Source organism: Brachycentrus maculatus, unplaced genomic scaffold (genome assembly GCF_059751285.1).
Source record: "Brachycentrus maculatus isolate JH-2025_06_01 unplaced genomic scaffold, ASM5975128v1 h1tg000620l, whole genome shotgun sequence".
Taxonomy (NCBI): Eukaryota; Metazoa; Arthropoda; class Insecta; order Trichoptera; family Brachycentridae; genus Brachycentrus; species Brachycentrus maculatus.
This window is the reverse complement of record NW_028281358.1, coordinates 426,618-453,137: the sequence shown is the minus strand read 5'-3', so window position 1 is coordinate 453,137 and position 26,520 is coordinate 426,618. Positions and strand designations below refer to the sequence as shown.

General features: G+C 31.8%; 2 protein-coding genes across 2 annotated transcripts in view; one reads left to right on the top strand and one right to left on the bottom strand.

The window, feature by feature from the left end:
* Positions 1–26,520, top strand: part of LOC148301015 (potassium voltage-gated channel subfamily KQT member 1-like) — a 140,627-nt gene that overhangs the window by 89,623 nt on the left and 24,484 nt on the right. The window contains exons 3-4 of the mRNA XM_088273926.1: positions 14,887–14,977; positions 17,372–17,498. Coding sequence (XP_088130052.1) covers positions 14,887–14,977; positions 17,372–17,498 — 218 coding nt within the window. The remainder of the gene's footprint in view (positions 1–14,886; positions 14,978–17,371; positions 17,499–26,520) is intronic.
* LOC148301016 (retinol dehydrogenase 12-like) lies at positions 19,002–25,322 on the bottom strand. The gene is made up of 5 exons (XM_088273928.1): positions 25,096–25,322; positions 22,616–22,975; positions 21,345–21,472; positions 20,048–20,262; positions 19,002–19,113 (listed from the first exon to the last, which is right to left on the bottom strand). Exons 1-5 carry the CDS (start codon positions 25,211–25,213, stop codon positions 19,002–19,004), a joined length of 933 nt encoding a protein of 310 aa, XP_088130054.1. The 5' UTR covers positions 25,214–25,322.

Genomic DNA, 26,520 nt, shown 5'->3' with positions numbered 1-26,520 from the left:
AGCTGATGTACATCACAATAAAGCGATTCAGGACTGAAATAAGCGTGTGCGTCGGAAAGGTGAATACTTTGAAGGGCACCCAGTTATGTACTACTACTACTACTACCATCACGCCGTTTCCCCGCATGGGTAGGCAGAGGGGATAGAAAGCCACACTTTTCTGTCCTGACATACACTCTTCGCCTCCTTCACATCCATACATCTAGTCATACATGCCCTCCAATTACGCAGACTTTTGACACCACCAGATTTTAGGTTCTGATTGATCTGATCGTGCTTCTTTTCGGTCTTTTTCGTCTTTTTCGGTCGTCCTCGTTCTGTTTTCCCTCTCACATTCGCCACATATATTTTCTTAGTCATTCTCTCGTTATCCATTCACTCCACATTTCCATACCGCCGTAAAGAACTCTTCCTTATCTTTTCAATTATTCCTCGTTCAGCCTTACATTCCTTTCTTACATCTTCGTTTTTAATTCTGTCATACAATGATTTTAAACACATTCGTCTGAGGGAGCGCATTTCAACAGCGTTCACTCTGCTTTCATCCTTCCTTTGCCAGTTCCATGTTTCCCAGTTATGTAACATCTAAATAAAAGACATTTTGTTTTATTATGTCAGTCTAAGTAGAAATTCCTATCAGTCTACGTTTAAAATGTTAGTTCCTCTTATTCTTTTTCCTCTTTATTAAGAACTTTATCCTGTCACTCTCCTGTCCGCACCTGTGAGGTGGAAGACCAGCTATCTCGCCATCGTTTAGGTAGTCTTCCTGGGGGTGTGCTACCTCTTATGCTGCTGTCCGCTGCTATCCTCACCACTCAATTCGAACTCGCTCTTCCCAATGTTAGATCGATTCATTTAAATTTTTGTTATGTAATAAAATTCTAAGCATAAAACTTGTCCCTAAGCTATACTAAGCAAGTTAACCCTTTACTTTACTTTTCATGTGATTCCCACTTTTTCGCCCATGTGGGTAGCACAGCAAAATAAAATCGAATTACTGTCATTTTGTTTTTTTTCTTTAATCTTAACTTTTCACAACAACAATGCGCTTTTAGCTGTCGCGGACCAGTTTTTCCGTTCCAGGCTGTCGTTTGGAGACCCTTACTTTAACCGTTATAGTGCCGACGAGCGCGATCGCGCTCGTGTCTATACAAGCTAAAAGAGCCACGAGCGCGATAGAGCTCGCGAAATCAGTTGCTGTTAAGCGCGGTGAGGAAGGTGACTTGCACGCATCATTATTTTTTAAATATCTACATAATAAACAAGGTTAAAATTATTATATCATTACTAAATACAATATAATAAGTCCATTAAAAATTTTTAACACAAAATGTCGGAATACGAAAAAAGTAAAAGTGATCATTTTTAACATGTAAGCGATACGGCAAATGTAACTGTCACAAAAAGAAAAGAGATTACGAATCTATAAAAAATAAATCATCAACGGTACACATGTATTATTAGTTTATGGATGGAGTAGATGGGAGTGAGAAAATGCTATAAACCTATTTGGATGTACGAAAAACTTAAAAATTTTGGAAAAAGGTTGTGTTCAATGCATTTGTTCACAATATATATTTCCATAATTTTATTTTCAACTTACATACTATCCATATACGAGCTTTTTTAAGAAAACATCGAAAGCATTTTTAAAATTGGGTAGTTTTTGGAAGAGATATATTTTTTTCGAAATAAGTGTAAATGACATCATAAACAAAAGTTTTCTTTGGTAATTTTAATTATATATTTAGAAAAACAATGGCACTTAAAGGGTTAATATATTCGTGCACCAAATACTCGGGCAAGGCGGGAAGCTTCAGAGCTATTCGGGTCTTTGAGTGCAAACATTATTAGTGCAAGTTGTCCATTGTGTGAAGTTACACCGTGTTCCGTATTACCCCGTTTCACTCTACTAACTACGACGGTAATAGACCCACCGACCAGTCCATACTTCTAGACCATCTCGGCTCTTTGACTCTTAAGGCCCAGAATTCGTTAAGTCGCCACTTAATTTTCTCTAAATCTAGTTAAAGATTCACGTAATTCAATTTTCTTCTTGAAACATCGTTTCGGATAGAATAAATAACTTCGAAATGATCATATTGTTTTGAAAAGAAAATAGATATTGAATATTCAATAAATGATATTTGTAGTTATATATTTTTGAAAATAAAACACGAGTATTGAGTAGTTAGGCTACGTTTTTCTAACCTTTATCCGCACCCAATGGTGCATAGGGCACTGCATCGTATTGATACATTGTTATCTACATTGCTACTTACATGAAGGAATGGTGATCACTCCTGCGCTTCAGGGACCAGTCCAGGATAATGTTTATTTTATTTTATATTCCTGTGTAAAATCACTCTATACTTATTTTCACCCCCCCACTCCAGGATTCGAATCTGGGACTTAACGCACGGAGTCTAAACACGCTAACCATTACGCCACGGAGGCGGACAAACTAAGCCACGTTACGCCGTATAAATAAGTCTACCCTCTGGATAAATTGACTTGACACCTCGCGTGTGTATATGTAACATACGTGTATATTTTAAGTTCTGATGTAGATATCATAACTTTACAAAATGGAGTCATAACAGAGCATAATAAATTGAACGACTTCATATCAAGTTGTTGCTGTTCGCTTTATTTTTACTGCTTCCAACTACATGTGTGAATTTATACCACATAATAAAAAAAAATATATGTTACATGCGTATTCTTGTCTATGAACCATGTTTTTATGAAGTCATTAAGGGCATGCATATCGTCAACCTCCCAAAGTATATTTACACTGCTTTTTTTATGAAGATGCTGCAGGAGAGACGAAACATTACGTATAATGAAATGTAGAGTCAATACATGCCTAAAGCGTGTCGATTTCAACCTGGCATTTGCCAATAAAATGCCAGGTTGTGAGCCCTCAAGTTTATATTATCCCTTCATACAAATATATATATATATATATATATATATATATATATATATATATATATATATATATATATATATATATACATATACATATATATATATATATATATATATATATATATATATATATATATATATATATGTATATATATATATATGTATATATATATATATATATATATATATATATATATATATATATATATATATATATTTATATATATAAATATACATATACATATATACATATAAATATATATATATATATATATGTATATATATATATATATAAATATATAAATATATATATATATATAAATATATATATATATATATATATATATATATATATATATATATATATATATATATATATATATATATAAATATATAAATATATATATATATATATATATATATATATATATATATATATATATATATATATATATATATATATATATATATATATATATATATTTATATATTTATATATATATATATATACATATATATATATATATATATTTATATGTATATATGTATATGTATATTTATATATATATTTGTATATTTGTCCGCCTCCGTAGTGTAATGGTCAGCACGCTCGGCTACCGTTCTGGAGGTCCCGGGTTCGATTCCCAAAGGGGGTAAAATAAATATTAGTGATTTATTCACTGTAATATTTATTCAATACTACCATGGACTGGTACCTGAAGCGCAGGCCTGATCACCTTTCCTTCATGTGTAAACGATTAAGATAACACTGCGTTTATATGACACAGTGCCCTATGCATCATTGGGGTGCGGATAAGGATTATTCTTCTATCTTCTATAACGTTTAATTATTCAAACAAACATGTAAATGTTATCAGTAAGGCGTGCTAACACTACTAAAATATACATATATGAATTTCCCTCCATCGCACGTTCTCAAAGGTACCCGTTGAAATCTGAAAATCCCTCAGCTCTTCATTATCCCCGAAACACTAACTGAATTCCTGAAATAATGAAACATACCGTAATGTACTGTTCTATAGTGTAGATATGCACATATAAGTTGTGTACACTACACAGCATCTAGACGAGGTCAATTTAGTGTTAGATTAGAACAGAGATTTCTAAAGTTAAAAAGTTTTGTTGAATGATATCTTTAAGATAAATAAATATATCGTAGTCGTACAGGAGAAAGTGACCAACTACCAAAACGAAAAATGTTCAGGAAGGCCATTTAAGGCACTTTTGCTTGGCAAGAAAATAAACACCAATGCAGTTAGTCATTTTTAACAAGTCAATATATTATACTTCCAAGTTTAAAATCCTTTGGGATTTTTTCAGGGCAATATTGAGCTAGTAAGATATGAAATAGTCAATGATCACGTTTTTGTAAAACAATGCACTTGGTCACTTTCTCCTGTATGACTACGATATATTAACTGGTGAACAAGGCTACGGAGGTTTAAAACATTACACTAACAAACTATGTTACTTCAGAGAGAAAGAGAGAGAGAAAACTTGGCACGATTAGGTATGCCAAATACTTGAAAGCTTTCACGTATGTATGAGCAAATGCATGAACGTGGAAGAGACGAAGAATGTTTGCAAAGACAGAGTAGTGTGGCTTTCTATTCTCTCTGCCTACCCCTGCGGGGAAGCGGCGTGATGGTTAGTTAGTTAGCATTCACTCTCCTTTCTATATCTTTATCAACTTTTCCATTTCTAGAAAACACACTCCCAAAATATACTATATGGTCAAATTATTCAATTAAATTTATTTATTTCAATTAATATATACATTACAAGCTATAAAAAAAATTAATCGTATACATTAAAATACATTAAAATAAAATATATGCAAGAACTATTGCTAAAGGTGTAGAAGAATCCCGCTTCGGAAAACTCCTTCAGACACATGGAACCGATCAATATCCAATGAGATATTGTTCAACAAAGCTTCCTACAGGCATAATCATCGGCAGGTTGGTCCTGTGTATAGGAATGTGAAAAAAACTATGTCCAATATTATAAGCTGCCTAATGAAAATTATGCTTTCAGGCGTCTCCTAGTATGTTAAATAATGTGGTAAGGATCTTGCATATATCTTAATAAAAGGGACATTCTTAAAATTTTGTGAAGAATGTTATAAGCAATATGTAGTTAACTTTTTGAGTGTGTCCAAATACTTGTTCGCGAATCTGGATTATCTCCAATTACATTAGTTATTTTTCATATTGTTTTTATAAATCTCATCAAATATGAAGAAGAATATGGAAATTAGAACATTTACGGGGCTGACGACCGTCATAGGCTGGTTTAAGTGATCACTCTACACACGTGTAATATTCACCAAATAAATGTCCAGACTTCCATATTCTTCTTCATCTTTGATGAGATGTCAAAAACTAATATACTACTACTACTACTACTACTACTACTATAACCATCACGCCGTTTCCCCGCAGGGGTAGGTAGAAAGAATGGAACGCCACACTCTTCTGTCCTGACATACACTCCTCGCCTCCTTCACATCCATACATCTAGTCATACATACATGCCCTCCAATCACGCAGACTTTTGACACCACCAGATTTTAGGTTCTGATTGATCTGATCGTGCCAAGTATTTTTCGGTCGTCCTCGTTCTGTTTTCCCGCTCTATATATTAATGATGCATTATTGAATAATTAATGATGCAGTTTTGAATAATTGATGGACATTTGGGTGGTTGTAGAAGCAATGTTTCGGTCACTATTCTCTCCCAATTAGGGGTCGATGATTGATTCCGGCCGCTGGAATTAATGATTGCGTGTTTAGTTCCGTTTTGTGTTCCCAAACTACCCTTGCGGCCGATCCTCGGGGTAGTTTATATCTAATGCCGCTCTAATGTCCAGGTTATAATTACAGCTGAACAAATTCACAGCAAATACTATTAGCATGTTGACATCTCAACATGGATTACGAAGAATATGAAAATTCATTATAAAAAAAAATTAAATACTTAGTCTTCTTCTCTGGTTTCAATCCTGGGATTGGTCTGCAGCAATTTCCTCTGTTCTTCTCATCCATTCTTCCCTGTCTTGTGCGGCTCTTTTGAAATGTGCATATGATGAGCAGCGCACGTCCTAGTCTCAGCACAGGTTCTCCAGGTACTCTGGGCGTGGGCGTTCCCTAGAGTTTGTCCCCTCGGTCATACCCTCCATTATGGCATGCAAGAGACCTTCTTGACGTTTTACATGGCCGATCCATCTTGCACGCCTTTTGGACGAGGTCCTGAGCAGGTGCCTTTCTCCTTTGATTCTTTTTTATTTATTTTTTTATTTATTTATTTATTGAACGGCTGAAGCCTTTAAGATAATACATATAATACACATATACAGTATCAAATATAAAAATAAAAATACACTAATGAATACACTACTAGAAAAACAAAAAGTCTTATAACAAATAGTAAGCACTGGTAAATACACGTCTCCTTGAAGAAAAGAGAGTGAAACACAACGGTTAAATTTATCCATTATAACATGGAGAAGAAATGCTGAGAAAGTACAGATTTCAAGGAGGATAACAATGTATTAAATAAATTTATACTTTCAAAAGCATTGGCTAACATGTGAAGCCGCGGAATCGGAGAGAACATGGCATTCCTTGAAGAACTTCCTCATTCGTGATGTGGTCTCTCCAGGAAATTCTAAAGTAGTATAAACCACTTAATGAGTTTTATTTTTATTATATACGACTAGTTTCGAAAACTTACAGATGTTTTCATCTACAGGTGAAAATTAAAACTAACGAGCAATAATATTTAGAGGTATATACAGAGGTTGATAGGGTAATAAATATAGAGAAGGGGGGAGGGGGGTTAAGGAACAAGTTTTTTTGTAAAAGGAAACATATATAAAAATGGTGACGTATTTGGAAACAGTATATTATTAATTAACGTTTTATCTGAATTTATATTTTTATGTATTTCTAAATTTTCTAAATTATTCATGACTTGACTTTTATTTGTAACATGGGTGTAATAAGAATAATGAATATGGAATTTCATTGACTATATTTGAGTTTTGTACTGACATTTCTTGGTGGAACTGCATTTTATAGAATAAACTATGTAGTTTTTTCCACATTAATTTTATTTGACCAGCAACCGGATTTCGTCGTAACCGACATCATTAGACTGGTGTGAGGTTAGACAAAATTCTATGTTATATAAACAACAAAGCAAGAGTTGAAAACTATGATTTTGTATAATTTTTCTGACAAAATGAAATACTTATAACTCATTTTATTTAAATTCATTTTGTCAGAAAAATTATAAAAAAATCATGGTTCTCAACCCCTTGCCTTGTTGTGTATATAACATTTAATTGTGTCTAGACTCACATCAGTCTGATGATGTCGGTAACGACGAAACCCGGTTGCTGGTCAAATAAAATTTATGTGGAAAATTTATGTGGGAAATTACATACCTAGTTGTTATTTTATTGTATTTCATTAATTCATTCGGCAGTCATTTTGTGATACAATCTCTCCATTTTTAAATAAAGTTTTACTTAGTGAATACCACTATTTCTAAAATCTATTGTGACCTGTGTTTCGATGAATTCTGCACCATTCCCAAAAACCGTAATACGAATACGGTGTTTGAAGATGATATGGAATGCATCGACACACGTGTCACAATAGATTTTAAGAAATTGTGGTATTTACTAAGTCGTTAGCCCTGTAAATACTTAAACATCCTCTTCATCTGTGTTGAGATATCAGTAAATTACTAATTTCTTTCTCCATTTGTACAAAGTTATATGTACGAGTCACAAATTGTTAAATGTTTAAGAATTTGAAAATGTATGATGAGATACGTGAATGTATGAAGAATGAAAAGAGTCTCAAAGAATTTTAAAATAAATGTTTTGTTTACTGTAAGAAGATGTAAATATGTATGGGATGTAAATAAAGTGCAAATAATACTTTGTTTGAAATATTATATAAACTAAAGAAATAATAAAATAAAGAAAAAATAAAATAAAAATATATATATCGCTCACTCCTTTCAACAACGTCATTTTATATATCAAAAAACTTGATTTTTCAGGAGATCGTTTTCAATGTTTAAGAATATAGTAAAATGTATTTAAAATAAATATCAAGGCACGTATTAAACTTTTTACTGTGCAACATATCTTTTTAGGTAAAACCTGAATGTTTTTTCTCCATTTGAAAAATATTGAGTTTATTTCAAAATACATTTAAACAATACCTTTTCTTCAAAATGCAAAAACTACACTTTCTGCCCTGTAGCGGGTAAATATTAAGTTTAAAATATGCCGCTTTTGCTGGGATATAGTAAATTTTCTGGGCATTTCGAAAACATGCACAACTGAAAATTGACGATTTTTGATATATGACGTTGTTGAATGGAGTGAGCGATATGTCTTGTCTGCAGTACTGTAAATTTATAAACTTGTGTAATCGATAGTTGAGTGTCTGACGTGGAATATTATTAGCACTTTTCCGTCGCGGGATACCGGAACATTTCCTGTTGCCTGACGTCACCGGAAATGGTTGGGATTTATTTATTACCCCTGCTTACTTCCGAAACAAGCTGCTTAGCAACGGATGTGAGAAGGCTGATTTTGATTTGATTAAGACTAACATAACTACACGTTACTTTCAAATTTCATTATTTGATTCGACACTAATTTTGTGGTAATATCTAACCATTTTTTTTTTAATTTTACTTTTCCTTGGTAAATACCGGTATTTGTGAATTATGTGGAATGCATCGAAACACGTGTCGTAATAGATTATTATTAGTTAGTGGTATTAACCAATCAAAATTTACAAATTGAAACGCAGAATTTCTACAACATTTTGAGGTGTCCAAATACTCGTTCACAAAATCTGGATTATCTCCAATTACAGGAGTTATTTTCGTATAATTTTTTGACATTTCGTATAATTTTTTGATGAGTCAAAGATGAAGAATAATTTGGAAATCTGGGCATTTACGGGTCTGACGACCGTCATAGGCTAAATACGACGGTCGTCAGATCCGTGAATGCGCAGACTTCCATATTCTTCTTCATGTTTAATGAGATTTTAAAAAATAATGTGAAAGTAACTATTATAATTGGAGATAATCCAGATTTTGTGACACACTCAAAATGTTCACTTTTCTTAGTCTTACATCCTTGCAGTCTAGTTCCTTATATCACCATTGGAACATCCATCGCGTTTCGACTGCATTCAGTCTACTTTCATCCATCTTTTTCCAACTCCATGTCTCTCTTCTATATTTTAAGTTGGAACTATTTTTTGTAATTGGTGTAATTACTTCTGTCTTTACCGCATTAATCAGAGAGATATTAATATAGAGTTCGCAGTGGACCATATTAGTTTTAATTGGGGGAGTATTTTTTGAGTAACAGGAACGGAAAAAGTAATTTTTTAATGGAACGAAATTAAATGGATTTACTTTTTGATACATCAATTAGATGAAAATGAATATGATATGGAAGTCTAGATATTTAAAAGGCTAACGACAGGTCTAAGGCTGGTTTTAAGTGATCACTTTCTCCAAGTATAACATTTACGATTCTACACATGATTGACAACCACACTACTTAAATTTTTGCAACTACTATACACAGTAAATATTTTTTCAACACAGTTTGATAATACTCGCGCAAGGCGAAACAGCTGTCACTAGAATTAATATATGCTGTTTGATCGCAAATTGTGTTTTGATTTTTATTAAAATAAATAATAAATTATGGAGTTTTCCATGTTTGGTTTTTTACTAACCAGTGCAGTATGAAGGCTGAAGTCGACCATAGCAGTTTTAATTAGTGGATATATTTTTTAAGTAGTAAACATGTTTTAAATTTGATGAAACGAAGCAGAACGTATGTGATATATACGTATGTATATGTTCTTATATACATACGTATATATCAACGTCGCCTAGGTCATGCCTTCGATATATATATATATATATATATATATATATATATATATATATATATATATATATATATATATATATATATATATATATATATATATATATATATATATATATATATATATATATATATATATATATATATATATATATATATATATATTTATATATATATATAAACTGTATTCAGCTTTTCAAGATTAATCCTGTCTGATCTTTTCACAGCATGCCGCGTTGTGCATACGTTATTGTGGATAATGCATCGTAGTATGGATTTTTCAGTCTGCCCCAGTTTGCTGAAAACTGAAATTCACTGCTGAATTTCCATTCCTGAAATTATTTCGGGAAATTAAATTACCGCGTGGCGCGGGGTGGGCTGGCTGACATTAAACCGCAAAGGAAACATAATTGATTTTGCAATATTTTCATTGTGTCCAATTTTTTTCACAATATGCTGGAATTGCGTGTAAAGATTTTTATTCAAATATGAAAAACCAATTTCAACCACAATTTGATGTTTTTCTTCAGGTGATATTTTAATGTGTAATTTACCTAAATTACAGTGATGTTAGAGTGATTTATGGGGCGAATGTAGTTGGAAAAAGAAGCAGAGGACGACCGAGGAAAACTTGGCACAATCAGGTGTGTCAAATACTTGAAAGCGGCCGGGTCAGGAGTCGTAATAATCGTCGGGTATGTATGAGGAGATGCATGAATGTAGAAGAGGCAAAGAATGTTTGCAAAGACAGAGTGGTGTGGCGTTCGATTCTCTCTGCCTACTCCTGCGGGGAAGCGGCGTGATGGTTAGTTAGTTAGTTATTGTAGTTAGAGTGATATTTTGTAGTTGAACGTTTTGTACGGTCTATAACGTGATCAAACCAGTCAATGATGGGTCGTAAGCACTGTGAATCCCCAGAGTATCATTTCAATAAACTTCTTCATTTACGTAGATATATCAGTAAAACTCTTGGCAATGTTTTTAATATTATAAATATTTAAATCACTTTGTAATATTTCAAGCATTTACTAAGTGGTCAGTGAGTTTTAATTTTACTACATTTTTTAACAAAAATGTTAGTAACATTAGTATATAAACACTCACCGAGATTTTTATGCCTACCAGTTTCAAGGACATCTTCGTCAGGACAATCACTACAATAGCATGCAAATATTTTGTGTATTTGTAAGTGTGTGAATAGCGCTATGGTAGTGACGGGTAGTATTGTTTGCATGCTGTTGTAGTGATTGCCTTGACTAAGAGACGAGTATGTCTTGAAACCGGTAGACATAAAAATCTCGGTAAGTGGTTATATGGTATACTAATATTACTAGTTTGTCCGCCTCCGTAGTGTAATACTCAGAATGCTCGCCTACCGTTCTAGAGGTCCCGGGTTCTATTCCCAGGGGGGTTTAATAAATATAAGTGATTTTTTCACTCTAATATTTATTCAATATTATACTGGACTGGTACCTGAAGTGCAGGGCTGATCACCTTTCCTTCATGTGTAATCGATCGATATAACACTGCGTTTATATGAAGCAGTGCCCTATGCACCATCGGGGTGCGGTAAGGGATTTATTTATTTTTATTAATATTACTAACATATTTGTAAAAAAACATAAAAGCATTTACTTTGTGGTAAGTCATTTCGTCACTCTGTCATTTTGACAAATACTGTGAATAAAATTTGAATACACTGGTCAAAATTTAAGTTGAACAAAAATTTAAAATCATGTTTTCAAAACGTCTCCAGCATTTTGAATAATTCGGGATGTATATTACTTACATTTCATAAAGCTCTAGTATCGTGAAATATAAAATGATATTTAAAATACATTGGCTACCTTCCATCGTGTTCTTCGAAGTAAATAGCTAGTACTTCGGCGAACTAAAGGAGAAATGTATGAATATTGTATTTTGCGAATATAAATAGATAACATACATACTTATATCTGTAAATCCAATTCAGTTGAATATTCACAGTTCATCCGTTGGGGAAACTTGTCTTTGCTCATCAAAAATGTAGAAGGTTTTCAACGTACCCGATCTGCAAAAAACGTCTTGAGATTCGAAAGCGTTGAAATTCGTATTGACAGCTTTGATATAAACACCGTTTGCTGTTTATCAGGTATATTCTTTAAAAGTTACCATTTTTAAAGGCCTTACAATGTATCAAAAAGGACACAAAATACCGGATACTTCAGTGGAACTTAAGGTCTTTTTTAATGTGAATTGCATTTACTATCGTATTTACCGTGCTTATTATACACAAGGTTTATAGAACATTAAGTGGAATTTTGTTTTTTCTAACTTTGAAAAATGTTTAATTTTAATCTAGGCCAATCAGAAATTTGTGTTGATAAAAAAAATATAAATACATATTTATATAATTAAAGTTAATTATATGTATTTATATATAATAAAACATTGCCAAAAACAGCAACCTTAAATGAGTCATTTCAGTAAGTAAATAAAACCAGCCTTTGACGGTCATAAGCCCTGTAAATGCCCAGTCTTCCATATTTTTCATCTGTGTTGAGATGTCATAAAATAATGTAGTTAATAAAAAAAAATCCTAAATTATTTCAATAATCATATCTCGACAAAATAAATTACATTTTTTTATTTTTTATAAAAAAAATCCCTTGTTATATTATGTCAGCGATATTGATAAGATCCTCAAGTTGCGAGATGTGTCCGATCATGTTCCATGTCATTTCGTTTTCTAGAATCTCAAAAGGATTATTTTAAAACGTATTTTTATTTTTTTTTTAATTCGATAAACCATATCAATAGCTTGAAATGTCAGTGTCAAATGCTAATGCCACGAGCATCTGGAGTGGAAACGTACCACACATCCGGGCCCGTCTCTCGAGACAGTTCAATTATTGTCACAAAAGTGGAAAAATGGTGCTTACCCTGCGAGTGTATGAACATATCTCTATATTCACAACGTTTTAGGTGTGTACTGAATGCAGTCGATCTCTCTGACGAATGTGCGAGAAAACGAAGCACGATAGATGTCAAATAGTAAAATAAGGAAAGAATGCAAGCCTGAGATAAACATTATCGATGAATTTATATAATAAAAGTTAAAATCAATCACAATTTTAAAATCAATCCATTTTTTGAGTCTACAAAACTGTATTTTACTGTTAAAAAACACATCAAAAATAAATTTGTGGCAATTGTTTCGCCTTGTTATGGCATTTTCAAACGAATATCAAATTGAAAATGCCAAAACAAAGCGAAAGAAATTAATTTTTTATTTGTTTAAAAAAAATGGTTTGATTTTAACATTTAACATATAAATTAAAACGAAGTTCTACATATTAAACGCTAAAGCTATAGATAATATTATCAGTAAAATTATGAAAGGTGTGTTAAGATGGTTTGTTCACGTGGAACGAATGAGTGAGAAAAGAACTGTTTAACAAATTTATGAAACGAATGTTGGTCTTGGTGTGATGAATTATTTAATGAATTTTAAAGTGATCAGGTCTGCAGTCCAAATAATTAGCGGACATATTTGAGATGATGAAGATTGAGATGCATGAATGTGGAAGATGCGAAGAATGATTGCAGACAGATTGATATGGCGTTCTATTCTCTCTGCCTACCGCAGGGTAGGTGGCGTGATGGTTAGTTAGATTTGGTAAAATTTATACGCCATCTAGCTGCCGATGTGTTATGAAGGATGATGAAAGCGTTAAAAAAGTAACTCGTGTATTGTATGAAAATTATTTTGTAACCGGTTTACTAATAACAACCGGTACGGCGTTGTCAGATCTAGGCAACGCTTTAATTTAAATACAGAAGGCACTACACTGCCGACAACACGTTACGATTATTATAGCTTTCATCCCTTAGCGCAATAAACTATAGAATGAAGGGAGGGAATTTAAAGGAAATATTTTACTACCGTTTTGATTGCATTAAGCGTCAAGTATTTCGAAAATGATATAAATTTGATGGCTTTCGAGCATGTTAAATAAGAACATAAACCATTTGAATGAAACATTTTTGGAGGGGAGTGATCAACATTAATATTTAAAGTGAACAATTTAGACAGGAGCACTTATAACGTGGTTATAACAGTTATATTAACGCGTTATATATAACTTAGTCATAACGGAACTACAAAATAAACTTTTTTCCAAACTTTTCTCGTACAAATTTTTATTTATGAATGTGGCTTATGGATAATCGTTAATATTTGCATGATTTATATTTACCTCTTAAATATAACCTAAACATCTTACAGTAATAAAATTATATTATATTACATATTTAATTTATATAATGAGCGTTTCAAAAAAATATATAAATTATTGTAAAACTAAGTTAAGGTATTTCTATTGATAATTTGATTCGGTAGCCACTTTGTGGCAATATCTATCCATCTTTACTTTTTATTTTACTTGATTAATACCACTATTTAGTGGTATTTACCAAGTAAAACATAAAGTCATAAGAGTTCAGGCTTAATATTTGTAATTATTTTATTGTTAAACTTTTCTTCTGTAAATGGTTATTGTATCTATGTATTGTATGTAATGTATAAAATGTATTTATTAAAAAAATCTTTATTGTTTTAACATGTAATTATTTTGGCGCAACACAGGCTTTGCCCAAAGATACGGCTCTTACATATAATTACATACAATTAAATAATAAAAAAATGTATCTAAAAATAAAATATTTATTAAATAAAATAGATAAAGCAGTAATACATAATACAGTACGATGTACATATATGTCATGAAAGAGGTTCAATATTCGACTATGAATTGTAATAAAATACATTACTTATTTAAGAATTTTATCAAACAATTATTGCCCAGTGCACAGTTTTACAAAGATAAGTGGAAAATGTGTTTAATTCGTTTTTCAGGGAGCATTCGTTTTACACATATGCATGAAAGAAACAAATTAATATCCAACTTTGTATTTTAGAATAATGGTAATGTATCTCTTTTTAGGTTTATGGTGGTTTTGGTCTGCCTGATCTTCAGTGTCCTTTCTACCATCGATCAGTACAGCAATTTTGCCAACGAAACACTTTTTTGGATGGTAAGTTCATTTACGTCTTTCTTTTATAAGAAGTACTTTTGTATGTAGCATGTAGCTACTCATGTAATATTAAACCAAAGTAGCGGCTGGTACGTGAGAATGTAGTCGTATGAAATGAAAAAAATTGGATCTAAAGAAATTTCAAAGTAAGTCATGAAAACCTTAATTTACTAAAGGTGGTATTTTTTTAAATATTTTGGCGAATTTATTTATTAGACTCGGCTATTTCGATTTTTATTGTATTATTTAAATCCGTTATTTTAAATAGATTATATTTCAATTTTGGTATTGATTAAAATCTACGAAATCTGAAGGCATAACATGTGTACGCTTAGATTTTTATGAGTGTTGAGCTGTTTATGAGTGCATGTATATCAGGACAAACGCGTATTGCATTCTATCCTCTTTGTCTACTCCTGCAAAATAACGTTATGAAGTAACTAGTCATTTTACTCGTTTTTAGTTATTCGTTGTTTTATTTTGATGCCGTGATTTCACGTAGATTATTTTCACGGAGTGTCTTTACACCATTCTTAATGTCTTTTTCCTTAAATTATTTTACATCGCCTTATTTTTTTAATGCTATTCTGGAAAGAATATATTTTGACCCTTTGAACGCGTTAAGCAAAAAATAAAAATTGATTGAAAAAAGCAAATTTTCCATAAAAAAATAATAATAATGATACCCTTATCCGCACCCCAATGGTGCATAGGGCACTGCGTCATATAAACGCAGTGTTATCTTGATCGTTTACACATGGAGGAAAGGTGATCAGCCCTCCGCTTCAGGTACCAGTCCAGGGTAATATTGAATAAATATGACAGTGAAAAAATCACTTATATTTATTTTACCCCCCTTGGGAATCGAGCCCGGGACCTCCAGAACGGTAGCCGAGTGTGCTGACCATTTCACTACGGAGGCGGACTACTATAAAAAACTACTATAAAAAATAAAGTATTCTAAAAAATTCCTTTTACTTCCTTTAATTTGTTTACTTAAGTCCATGGTTTTTACAAGCCATGGACTATAGTCCATTAACGCGTCCAAAGGGTTAATAAAAAAAACTAAATACTACGGTATTATTTTTCAAAATGTTTTTTGGGTTATTTTATCAGATATGTGTTTAACGGTTTTGCGAAACATAGATATTTATTCAGTTATTATGATTTTGGTATTACGTTATTTAAAGAGTTATTTAAAATCAAATACATATATTACGGTATTTTTACTTGGTTATTTGGATACTGGATATTGATTTGTTACTTATTAGTGTTATTTTGACTGTGATATAAAATTTGGTTAGTTACATTAACACTAATTTTACTCCATTCACTTTTTTATTGAAACTGGTTTAAGAATTGAATATTCCCAATATTATAAATATTTAAAGCATTCACTTTGTGGTTAGTCATTTTTACTTATTTATTTTTTACAAAAATGTTAATAATATTAGTATATAACCAATCACCGAGATTTTAATGTCTACCGGTTTCGAGACGTACCCGTCTCTTCATCAGAACAATCACTGCCACAGCATGCAAACAATACCACCCTTCACCACGATAGCACCATTTACACCTTAATGCATGTTGGTCCTCAACTCGACCAAAAATCGCATGTGTCAAACATTTTGTGTAGTTTTGAGTGTGTAAATGGTGCTATGGTGATGAAGGGTGGTATTGTTTGCATGCTGTGGTAGTGATTGTTCTGACGAAGAGACGGGTACGTCTCGAAATCAGTAGACATAAAAATCTCGGTGAGTGGTTTTATACTAATATTATTAATATTTTTGTAAAAAAAAAGTAATAAGTAATTGAAGTTTTGCTAGATTACTTCGAACGGGATAATGTGATACTCATTTCAAGGTTCGTTTTGATGAAGTTATTTTAATTTATGTATTTATTTTAAATCAAACACAGATTTTTTGAGTCTACTAAGTTGTATTTTATTAACAAAAAACACATAAAAAAATTAAATTGTGACAATTGTTTCGCCTTGTTAGGGCATTATCAAACGAATGTGAAGATCAAATGGACCGTAGTCCATTTGATCTTCACATTCGTTTGATAATGCCCTAACAAGGCGAAACAATTGTCACAATTTAATTTTTTTATGTGTTTTTTGTTAATAAAATACAACTTAGTAGACTCAAAAAATCTGTGTTTGATTTGAAATAAATACATAAATTAAAATGGAGTTCTACAAATTAAACGCCAAGTCAATAAATAAAAAAATAAATAAAAAATGAAGTTATTTTAACTTGGCTATTATGATTCTATTAAATATCAACGAAAAAAAACTAACTAACTATCCATCTTCTTCCAGTTTTCGGTTATTTTCTTGCTGTTATGCATGTATGCCCCTTTGACGGATCGTTAAATTGGACATTTCAGGAAATTTGTCTGGTAGTGTTCTTCGGAGTGGAGTACCTCGTGAGACTCTGGTCAGCAGGATGCCGCTCCAAGTACATGGGCTGCTGCGGCAGACTGAGGTTTATCCGGAAACCAATCTGCATCATCGGTATGTTTACCTTCTTCTTCTTATTCTTCTACGCCACTTTGCATGCACGCTTTTCCGGCAATAAAGGTATGCTCATCAGGACATCACGCAGGCGGACCGACCTCTAAACAAACGTACTATAGCCCTTTTCCTCTCCTCTATATTGAGATGTCGAAAACGTAAAAATAACGCATTAGTGGAGAAATCCAGATTTGTGAACTGGGATTTAGACATACCGTAGAACGGGACTACTTAAACTTTGATGTGTTAGTTGAGCGCAGTACAAAAAAGATTTAAATCTGTATTTGGTCTACAATAATGAACGTATCGACATGGTTCATTGTTTCCCTGACAGGTGACACTTATTGTCACGATACTTCGATCAATACCACGATCGAAATATTTTTTTGTACTGGGCTCAAGTAACACATCAAAGTTCAAGTAGTCCCGTTCTACGGTAGGTACCCAAAATGTTGTTATCAAAGTAACTGGTCAAATTATAAGTGTCATAAGAATCAAAACTCGTATTTTTAGGCGTCTCCCAGTGTATAAAATAATCCGATAATGATACATTAGATACTTTTGATTAGATACGATACTTAGATACATTTTGAGGACTATGATTTTCAATCATGAGTAGAATGGTTGTTAAATGTTGCACGTGTATAAAGTGGCTTAAACCAGCCTATAAATTGTATAAAGGCCTAAAAAAGCATTTAAAAAACTACATAGTTTGAGAACCTGTGATTTTGACAGAGGTGCGACATAATAAAGATGTGGACAGTCTGATGATATCGATTACGACGAAAACTGGTAGCTGGTCAAATAAAATTGTGGAGAAAAACTATATATTATATAAAATACTGTTCCAACAAGAAATGTCAGTACAAAACTTAATCTAATAAAGACATATCGCTCATTCCTTTCAACAACGTCATAAATAGAAAAAAACCGTCAATTTTCAGTTGTTGGAATGCCCAGAAAATGTACTATATCCCAGCAAAAGCGGCATATTTTAAGTTAATATTTACCCGTTACAGGGCAGAAAGTGTTGTTTTTGCATTTTGAAGAAAATGTATTGTTCAATTATTTTTTATAATAAACTTAATATTTTTCAAATGGGGAAAAAAGGTTTTACGTAAAAAGATCTGTTGCACAGTAAAAAGATCAATAAGTGGCTTGATATTTATTTTTTATGTATTTTATAATATTCTTAAACTATAAAAAAGATCTTTTATTTATTGTTTCTGTATTAACTTTGTGGTAAGACATGTTACAATAATTAAAGAAAACACTTTGTTTTTTACCACTTAAGTTTTTATTAAAGACTACATGTTTCAGAAGTTAAACTTCCATCATTCAGGTCTGTATAATAACTAAAATATAAAATATAAAATTTTTCTATAAATTATTATATTTAATTATTATAAAAAAGATCTCCTGAAAAATCTAGTTATCTTTTATTTATTTATGACGTTGTTGAAAGGAGTGAGCGATATGTCTTTTAATGTAATATTATTTTAATCATATTGGTAACTGTGTTGAAAGTCCGACCATTTGGCAAGAGTTATTCCAGAGCTTTTGGCAAAGTTCTTCATTTCGAGATATTGAACTTGAAGTCACCCGTTCGCAATCACTGCAAAACAGAATATAACACCAATGTTACAATATTATCAGCACCATTTAAAAATATATATACTTAGCACATTGACGTCCATGAGGCTTTTTGTGAAGATATAGAAGAAGAAAAAAGAATAAGAAAAATCCAATACAGTGGAGTATGGATCAGAGCATGGATATGAGCGAGACCTCTTTTAAGAGAAAATTTTCAAGTAACGTAATGTCCATGTTAAATAAAAAGTCAAATTTAGTAAAAATGTTATTACGGGAAAGTTTTTTTTATTTATTAAAAATAAAAATAGTAATGTCTTTATTATGCAAATTGATATTTAAATTTTATAATTTTTTCATAGGCCTTAGCGGCAAGTTATAAACAAATGGAGTCAAGTTGTATTAGAATAACAAACCCAGAAATTCTGACTCAAGAGTCAGCGATGCTAACCATTGGGACTACAGCCCGACTTTATGAGGTGTAAAAAAATAAAGGTGATTTTTTTGTGTTTTTAAAGACCCCATTAAATAAACTATAGCAAGTGAAACGATATGATATTCAATCAATATTTCTTTACAAATAAAATGTTAAAATCAATTACTGATTTTTATGTCTAGCTTGTATTTTATTGTTAAAAAACATATAAAAAATCATTTTTGTGACAATTTTTTCGCTTAGTTTTTTGAACGAATGATTTTTCGAACGAATGTCAAAACTAGGCGAAACAATTGGCACAAAATGAATTTTTATGTGTTTTTTAACAATAAAATATATTTCGTATATAAAATAAAATGGAGTTCTACGAATTAAACATCAAATCTATAAAAATATATTTTTTACCTTTACTAGTATCCATAAAATCAATCATATTGTACCTGTATAATAGAATCAATCTTACTGTACTTGTAGTATCTATCAAACCAATCTTAATGTACTTGTGGTATCAATATTACTATACCTGTAGTAAAATCCGGATTCCTCGGAGCATTTCTCATCAACCGAACAGTAAACTATCGTCTGAGCGCCAGACTCCGCCGACTTGAAGAACAATCCTAATACACTGTTCCACACCCATTTTGCTCCGTAGAACATCGAGTCCAGGTTCCTCCCGATACTCGTCTTCACAAGCCCCGGATGGAGACTGTATACGTTGAGGTTCTGAATCCCATGAACCTGGAAAAACAGTATTGTCAGGAATCACGCTTGGGGGATTTTATTTGATATACCTATGTATATAGAAAATGAAGTAGTCAAAGATGGTTGAATAATTTATTTATTTAAACTTCATGTACAGAAAATAAATATGTACATTGGCGGGCTTATTGCTAAAAAGCAAATATCTTCCAACCAACCAAAAACAAAGTAGTGATATTGATCAAAAACGTTTGATACTTTATGTAGCTGTTTGCAATCGGATGGTAGATAGTACTCGAAAATTAAAAAAAAATATATTACAAATTGATGATAATACGGAAGGCAAAGAAAAAAGGCAGTTTAGGGAAGGAGGTAGAGGGGAAAACTAAGGGAAGAGGTTTAATGGACAGTAAAGATTCTAATGATAAATAGTAATGTCGCAGATGCTTAAATAATTCATAACAGTAATTATCTATCTCAATATCAGCGTCTCAAAATTCATTTCATCCTGACCTATCTTTTTCCTGGTAATATCCCTAAATAGGATGGAATCCTTCTTCTGTTAAAATAATGTTCTACCCTATCATTTACAGTAAAATCGGGATGCAATTTTGTTTCACGTTTTCAAATAATTACACAATTGAGTTTTTTTTAAATTGCAAGAGAAGGTCTGTCAAGAAGCCTAGATGCTTCTGTATCAGATCTGGAAATGCGGTGGGACAGCTTTCAATGCTTTTCATCCGTGTTCGCTCCCTATGTGGACCAAATAGCTACTAGAAGATATCTCTAAGCCACTCGATCTCGTGCCATTTCTTTTACTTCCTACCAAGTCAGTATTACTTCCGGATTTGATATAGATGCATCTAGGCTTTCTGACAGACTTCTCTTGCAAAACATTTTTTAAACTAAGTTGCGAAAATTACAGAAAATTTGAAACAAAATTGTTACCCGATTGTAAATTCACATCTAATGGCTTTATTGTCCCTGTGACTCCCAATCTAAAAAATTATCTAGTTTTTATAACCACCACCAAGTTTCTAGAAGTACTCCAGTGTAGGCAGTAAAGCAGATTAGTTTCAGTTAGTCCATCTTCTCCTTTTAAGGATATAATGATTACTCACTCGTAATCTCGAAGACAACTCTTTCGTGAACATCACCAAGGCCAATTTACTCTGCCCATATGATGATAATGCAGTGTACCATCCAAACGTCTTATTGAAATCGAAGTCATCCATGTTTCTTCTGCCAACTGTAAAATAAAACAAAATTGCTATATTCTGTGACCATTTGTTGACAAATACCAGAATCTATCCCACTTATGAGCTGATAGTAATGAAAAAAATAATACGATTTTTTACTAATTATTTATTTATAATTTATATTTGAAGCACTAACTTTATGATTTTCCATTTTATAATTAAAATGTAACTTTGTTTTAATTTATTATTTAATTTATAGTGACTTTAAAACGAAGTTACGTTTAAATTATATTATAATTATTTATTTATTTATTGAACGGCTAATGTCTTTAACATAATACATGTATACAGTATCTAATATGAAAATACACTTTTTAATAGATTTATATTATCCACTGTCTATCTGATGATGTCGGTAACGACGAAATCCGGTCGTTGGTCAAATAAAAATAAAGTGGAAAAGCTAAAAATATTGGTTTTAATTTAATAATATATTAAAAATACACTTTTAAATACACTATTAGAGAAACAAAAAATCTTATAACATAAAATAACAAATAGTAAGCACTGGTTAATACACGTCTCCTTCACACACTATCAGCGAGCAGCGTTTTATTATTTATTATATCAAGTCTAATCCAGTACCTGATATAATAAAAAAATAAATTCATGACAATTAATGCTATTTGTACTAGTTTTTTTAACTTTATTGATTTGAATTTTACTAAATAGTAATGATTTTTACAGACATGCGTTACGAGCCGAGGCTAAACATAGAAAAATAAATAATTTATTATTAATTTATTTATAAATAAAAATACGAGGGTAAAGATACATTGTATGTTTAACCTCGGCTCGTAACGCATGTCTGTATTGAAAACTATAGTACATGTTGGTCTTCGAGTCGACCAAAAATCACATGTGTTAGAAATTTTGTGTAGTTTTTTAATTTTGTAAATGGTGCTACGGTGGTGAAAGGTAGTATTGTTTGCATGCTGTGTTAGTGATTGTCCTGACGAAGAGACGGGTACGTCTCGAAACCGGTAGACATAAAAATCTCGGTGAGTGGTTATATACTAATATTATTAACATTTTTGTAAAAAAATAAATAAGTAAAAATGACTAACCACAAAGTAAATGCTTTAAATATTAATCATATTTAGAACATAATATTCCAATTTAAAAATGCTTACCGCGATGCAGAATTGACGAGACATTCACAATTCTTGCTGCTTTGGATTTCTGCAGCAAAGGAAGCAGTAGCATGGTCAGAAGGAAATGTCCCAAGTAGTTGGTGCAGAACGTTTTATCATATCCCTCTTCAGTCAGATCGTTGACTCCTGCTACACCAGCGTTGTTCACGAGGATGTCAAGTTTGCTTTCCGTTTCCAAGATTTTTTCAGCGCAGCTTCTTACAGACTTCAAGGAACTTAGATCAACTTGGACAATTGACAGTTTGCCTACATTTCTATCGTTCTTGCACATTGATTCGATCTCTTCCGCGACCGTTTTAGCCTTTGAAATGTCTCGGCAAGCCATGAAAACGCTTGCTCCTACAAAAACAAAAAGAAAACTATGTTAGTGAAAACAAAGAAGAACTTCGGTATTTTTATTAAAACTGTTTTTCGGACCTTGTTAAAATTTATAATTTAAATTAAAGACAAATAACTCACTCCTTTCAAGAACGTCATAAATCAAAAATCGTCAATTTTCAGTTGTGCATGTTTTCGGAATGCCCAGAAAATGTACTATATCCCAGCAAAAGAGGCATATTTTTAACTTAATATTTACCCGCTACAGGGCAGAAAATGTTGGTTTTGCATTTTGAAGAAAAGGTATTGTTTAATATATTTTTTAAAATAAACTAAATATTTTTCAAATGGAAAAAAAAACAGTGAGGTTTTATCTAAAAAGATCTGTTGCATAGTAAAAAGTTCAATAAGTGCCTTGATATTTATTTTTAATACATTATGTTATATTTTTCAGAAAGTATAAATATCATGAGTACAAGCATGAGAAAGTCATTAAGATATTACCGTAGCGTAGTGTTTAGATGCTCGACTGTGAAATTGGCATTGCGGGTTCGATTCCCGCCAATTGTAAAATGAATTTAAGAAAAGTCTTTCTTCAATTACTATATTCCACTTTTATCATCACTATCCTTCACTATCCTTAAAATCCTACCCGCAGACAAGGCTGTAAAAATAGATGTTTTGATGGTAATTACTTTTTAAAAAAAGGGATTAATACAAATGACCATGTTTTAATTTCAAATCAAACACAGAATTTCGAGTCTACTAAGTTGTATTTTATTAGCTAAAACAAATAAAAAAACCTACATCCCCCATTAGATATTGTTGTCTCCCATAAATTATTGCTGCACATGTTAAAACTGTCACTTAGAATTGTATAGCTACATAGAGAGCGTAGTCCATTTGATCTTCGCATTCGTTTGATAATGTCCTAACACGGCGAAACAATTGTCACAATATTATTTTTTTATGTGTTTTTGTTAATAAAATACAACTTTGTAGACTCAAAAAATCTGTGTTTGATTTAAAATTAATGCATAAATTAGAATGATGCTCTACAAATTAAACGCCAAATCAATAAATAAATGCTCGTACACATGAGCATCATCAAACTTACATATGCTAGTACGAGTACATGTATGCAACCCTAAATGCCATAGTCATTTCTTTTTTCCTTTTCTTGGCTCTATTCATCCTTTTTTCCTTTTTCACACAGCACTCATCTCCTCCATCCTAAGCTGCTTTAGTTAAGTACACGTATCTTTTAAAATATATTCCATTCCAAAAAACAAAAAAGCCGACTCCGCCTCCGTAGTGTAATGGTCAGCACGCTGGGCTACCGTAATTTTTTTTTTTTTTTTTTAGATGGGAATTGCATTTATTATTTACCTTGCTTATTATGTACAAGGTTTATAGATCATTTAGTGGATTTTTGTTTCTTCTAGCTAATTAAATATGTTTTTATTTGAATCTGTGTTGGGAACAGGAGGGATCATCTAGTGTGGGTCAAATAGAAACTTCTCTGCATTTGCTCATTGCTGGGAGGAAACCACGTAAAACTCCTCTGGCTACCGGGCTACCGTACTGGAGGTCCCAGGTTTTGATTCCTAGGGGGATCAAATAAATATAACTGATTTTTTCACTCTGATATTTGTTCAATATTACCCTGGACTGGTACCTGAAGCGGAGGGCTGATCACCTTTCTTTCATGTGTTAACAATCAAGATAACACTGCGTTTATATTATGCAGTGCCCTATGCACCATCGGGTGCGGATAAGGGTTTTAAAAAAATACAAAGAACTAAAGGATCATCTTGACTTTAACAACAAATGATCAAATTTTCATCAGGTCGACGCAATGCGGTGTTCTATGCACCATTGGGATCAGATGATGATATGAAATGTATAAAAATAAAACTAAATAAATTAAATAAAACTTAACAAAAAAATATTGGCATGAGTGCGGGCAGAAGACAGATCTCCTGGCTCCGGAATATACTAGATTGGATGGGGATCAGGACTGTTTAGAGCTGCCCAAGACAAGGACAATAACTCTCAAGTGATATGACGTTAAGGAACCTAATGCGATGCGCATAGAAGAAAAATATTTAAAAATAAAAATAATTAACACTTCAACATACCTCTTTTATAGAAGTCTTTTGCTGTTTCCATCCCGATTCCAGAATTACATCCCGTAATTAGGGATGCCTTTCCATCGAGTCTCGCATTACTATGACATACTCCACTGAAAAATCTCATCTTTTTTTACTTTATGGTCTATTCGACAGTTCTAAATGACAATAATTTAAATATGATAACAAAACTTGTCGGTATTCTGAATTCACTTGGCGTATTGTTGCGTTTTTGCATGTTCACGCCATCGTTAAGTTTAACTTATAACACAGTGCGCAAAGTACAGACAGATATATAAATATCCAAAGAGTAAAGAAATATATGAGTTAACCCGTCAGCTCCCTTTCAAATCAAATATTTTTTAAATATTAATTTTTAATTTCTTGAATGTTTTTTGCAGATACTTTGTGGCAAATAAAAAAAAACTTTATAAAATGAAACAACTTTGTTTTAACCATTTTTTGATTATTATTATTACACTTTAACCTACCGGTTTCGACAAGAACATTGTCATCATCAGGGTTTATTAAATTCTAAAACATTAAAGTACTTACAGTTAATTACATTCCTTTACCAAAAAATACACTATACGAAAATATGTGTACTCTATACACATATCGTAATCATACAGGAGAAAGTGACCAACTACCAAAACGTAAAATGTTCAGGAGGGCCATTTAATTCACTTTGGCTTGGCAAGAAAATAAACATCAAAACAGTTAGTCATTTTTAACAAATCAATATATTATACTTCCAAGTTTAAAATCCTTAGGGATTTTTTTCAGGGCAATATTAAGCTAGTACGATGTCAAATAGTCAATGATCACGTTTTTGTAAAAAATGCACTTAGTCACTTTCTCCTGTATGACTACGATATTTTCATATGGTGTACGGAGTGTGTGGAAGTTTTTGGTAAGGGAATGTAATTAACTGAAAGTATTTTAATGTTTTAGAATTTAATTGACCCTGATGATGACAAGGCTCTTGTTGAAACCGGTAGGTTAAAGTGTACCAATAATAAAAAAGTGGTATAATTTTATTAAATTTATTTTTAATGCTCAAGAGAGACTAACAAGTTGTTTGAGAACAGTAAAAACGATATTCACAACATTATTGATATTTAAAGCATTTTTAATTAATGTTTTACTTAGTAAATACCACTATTTCCACTAGAAATAGTGGTATTTACTAAGTAAAACATTAATTAAAAATGGATAGATTTTACCACAAAGTGACTGCCGAATCAATTAATGAGATATTTAAAGCATTTACATTGTGATTAGACATTTTTACGATTACATTTTTTTTACAAAAATATTAGTAATATTAGTATATAACCACTTACCGAGATTTTTGTTTACCGGTTTCGAGACGTGCCCGTCTCTTCGTCAGGACAATCACTACAACAGAATGCAAACAATACTACACGTCAT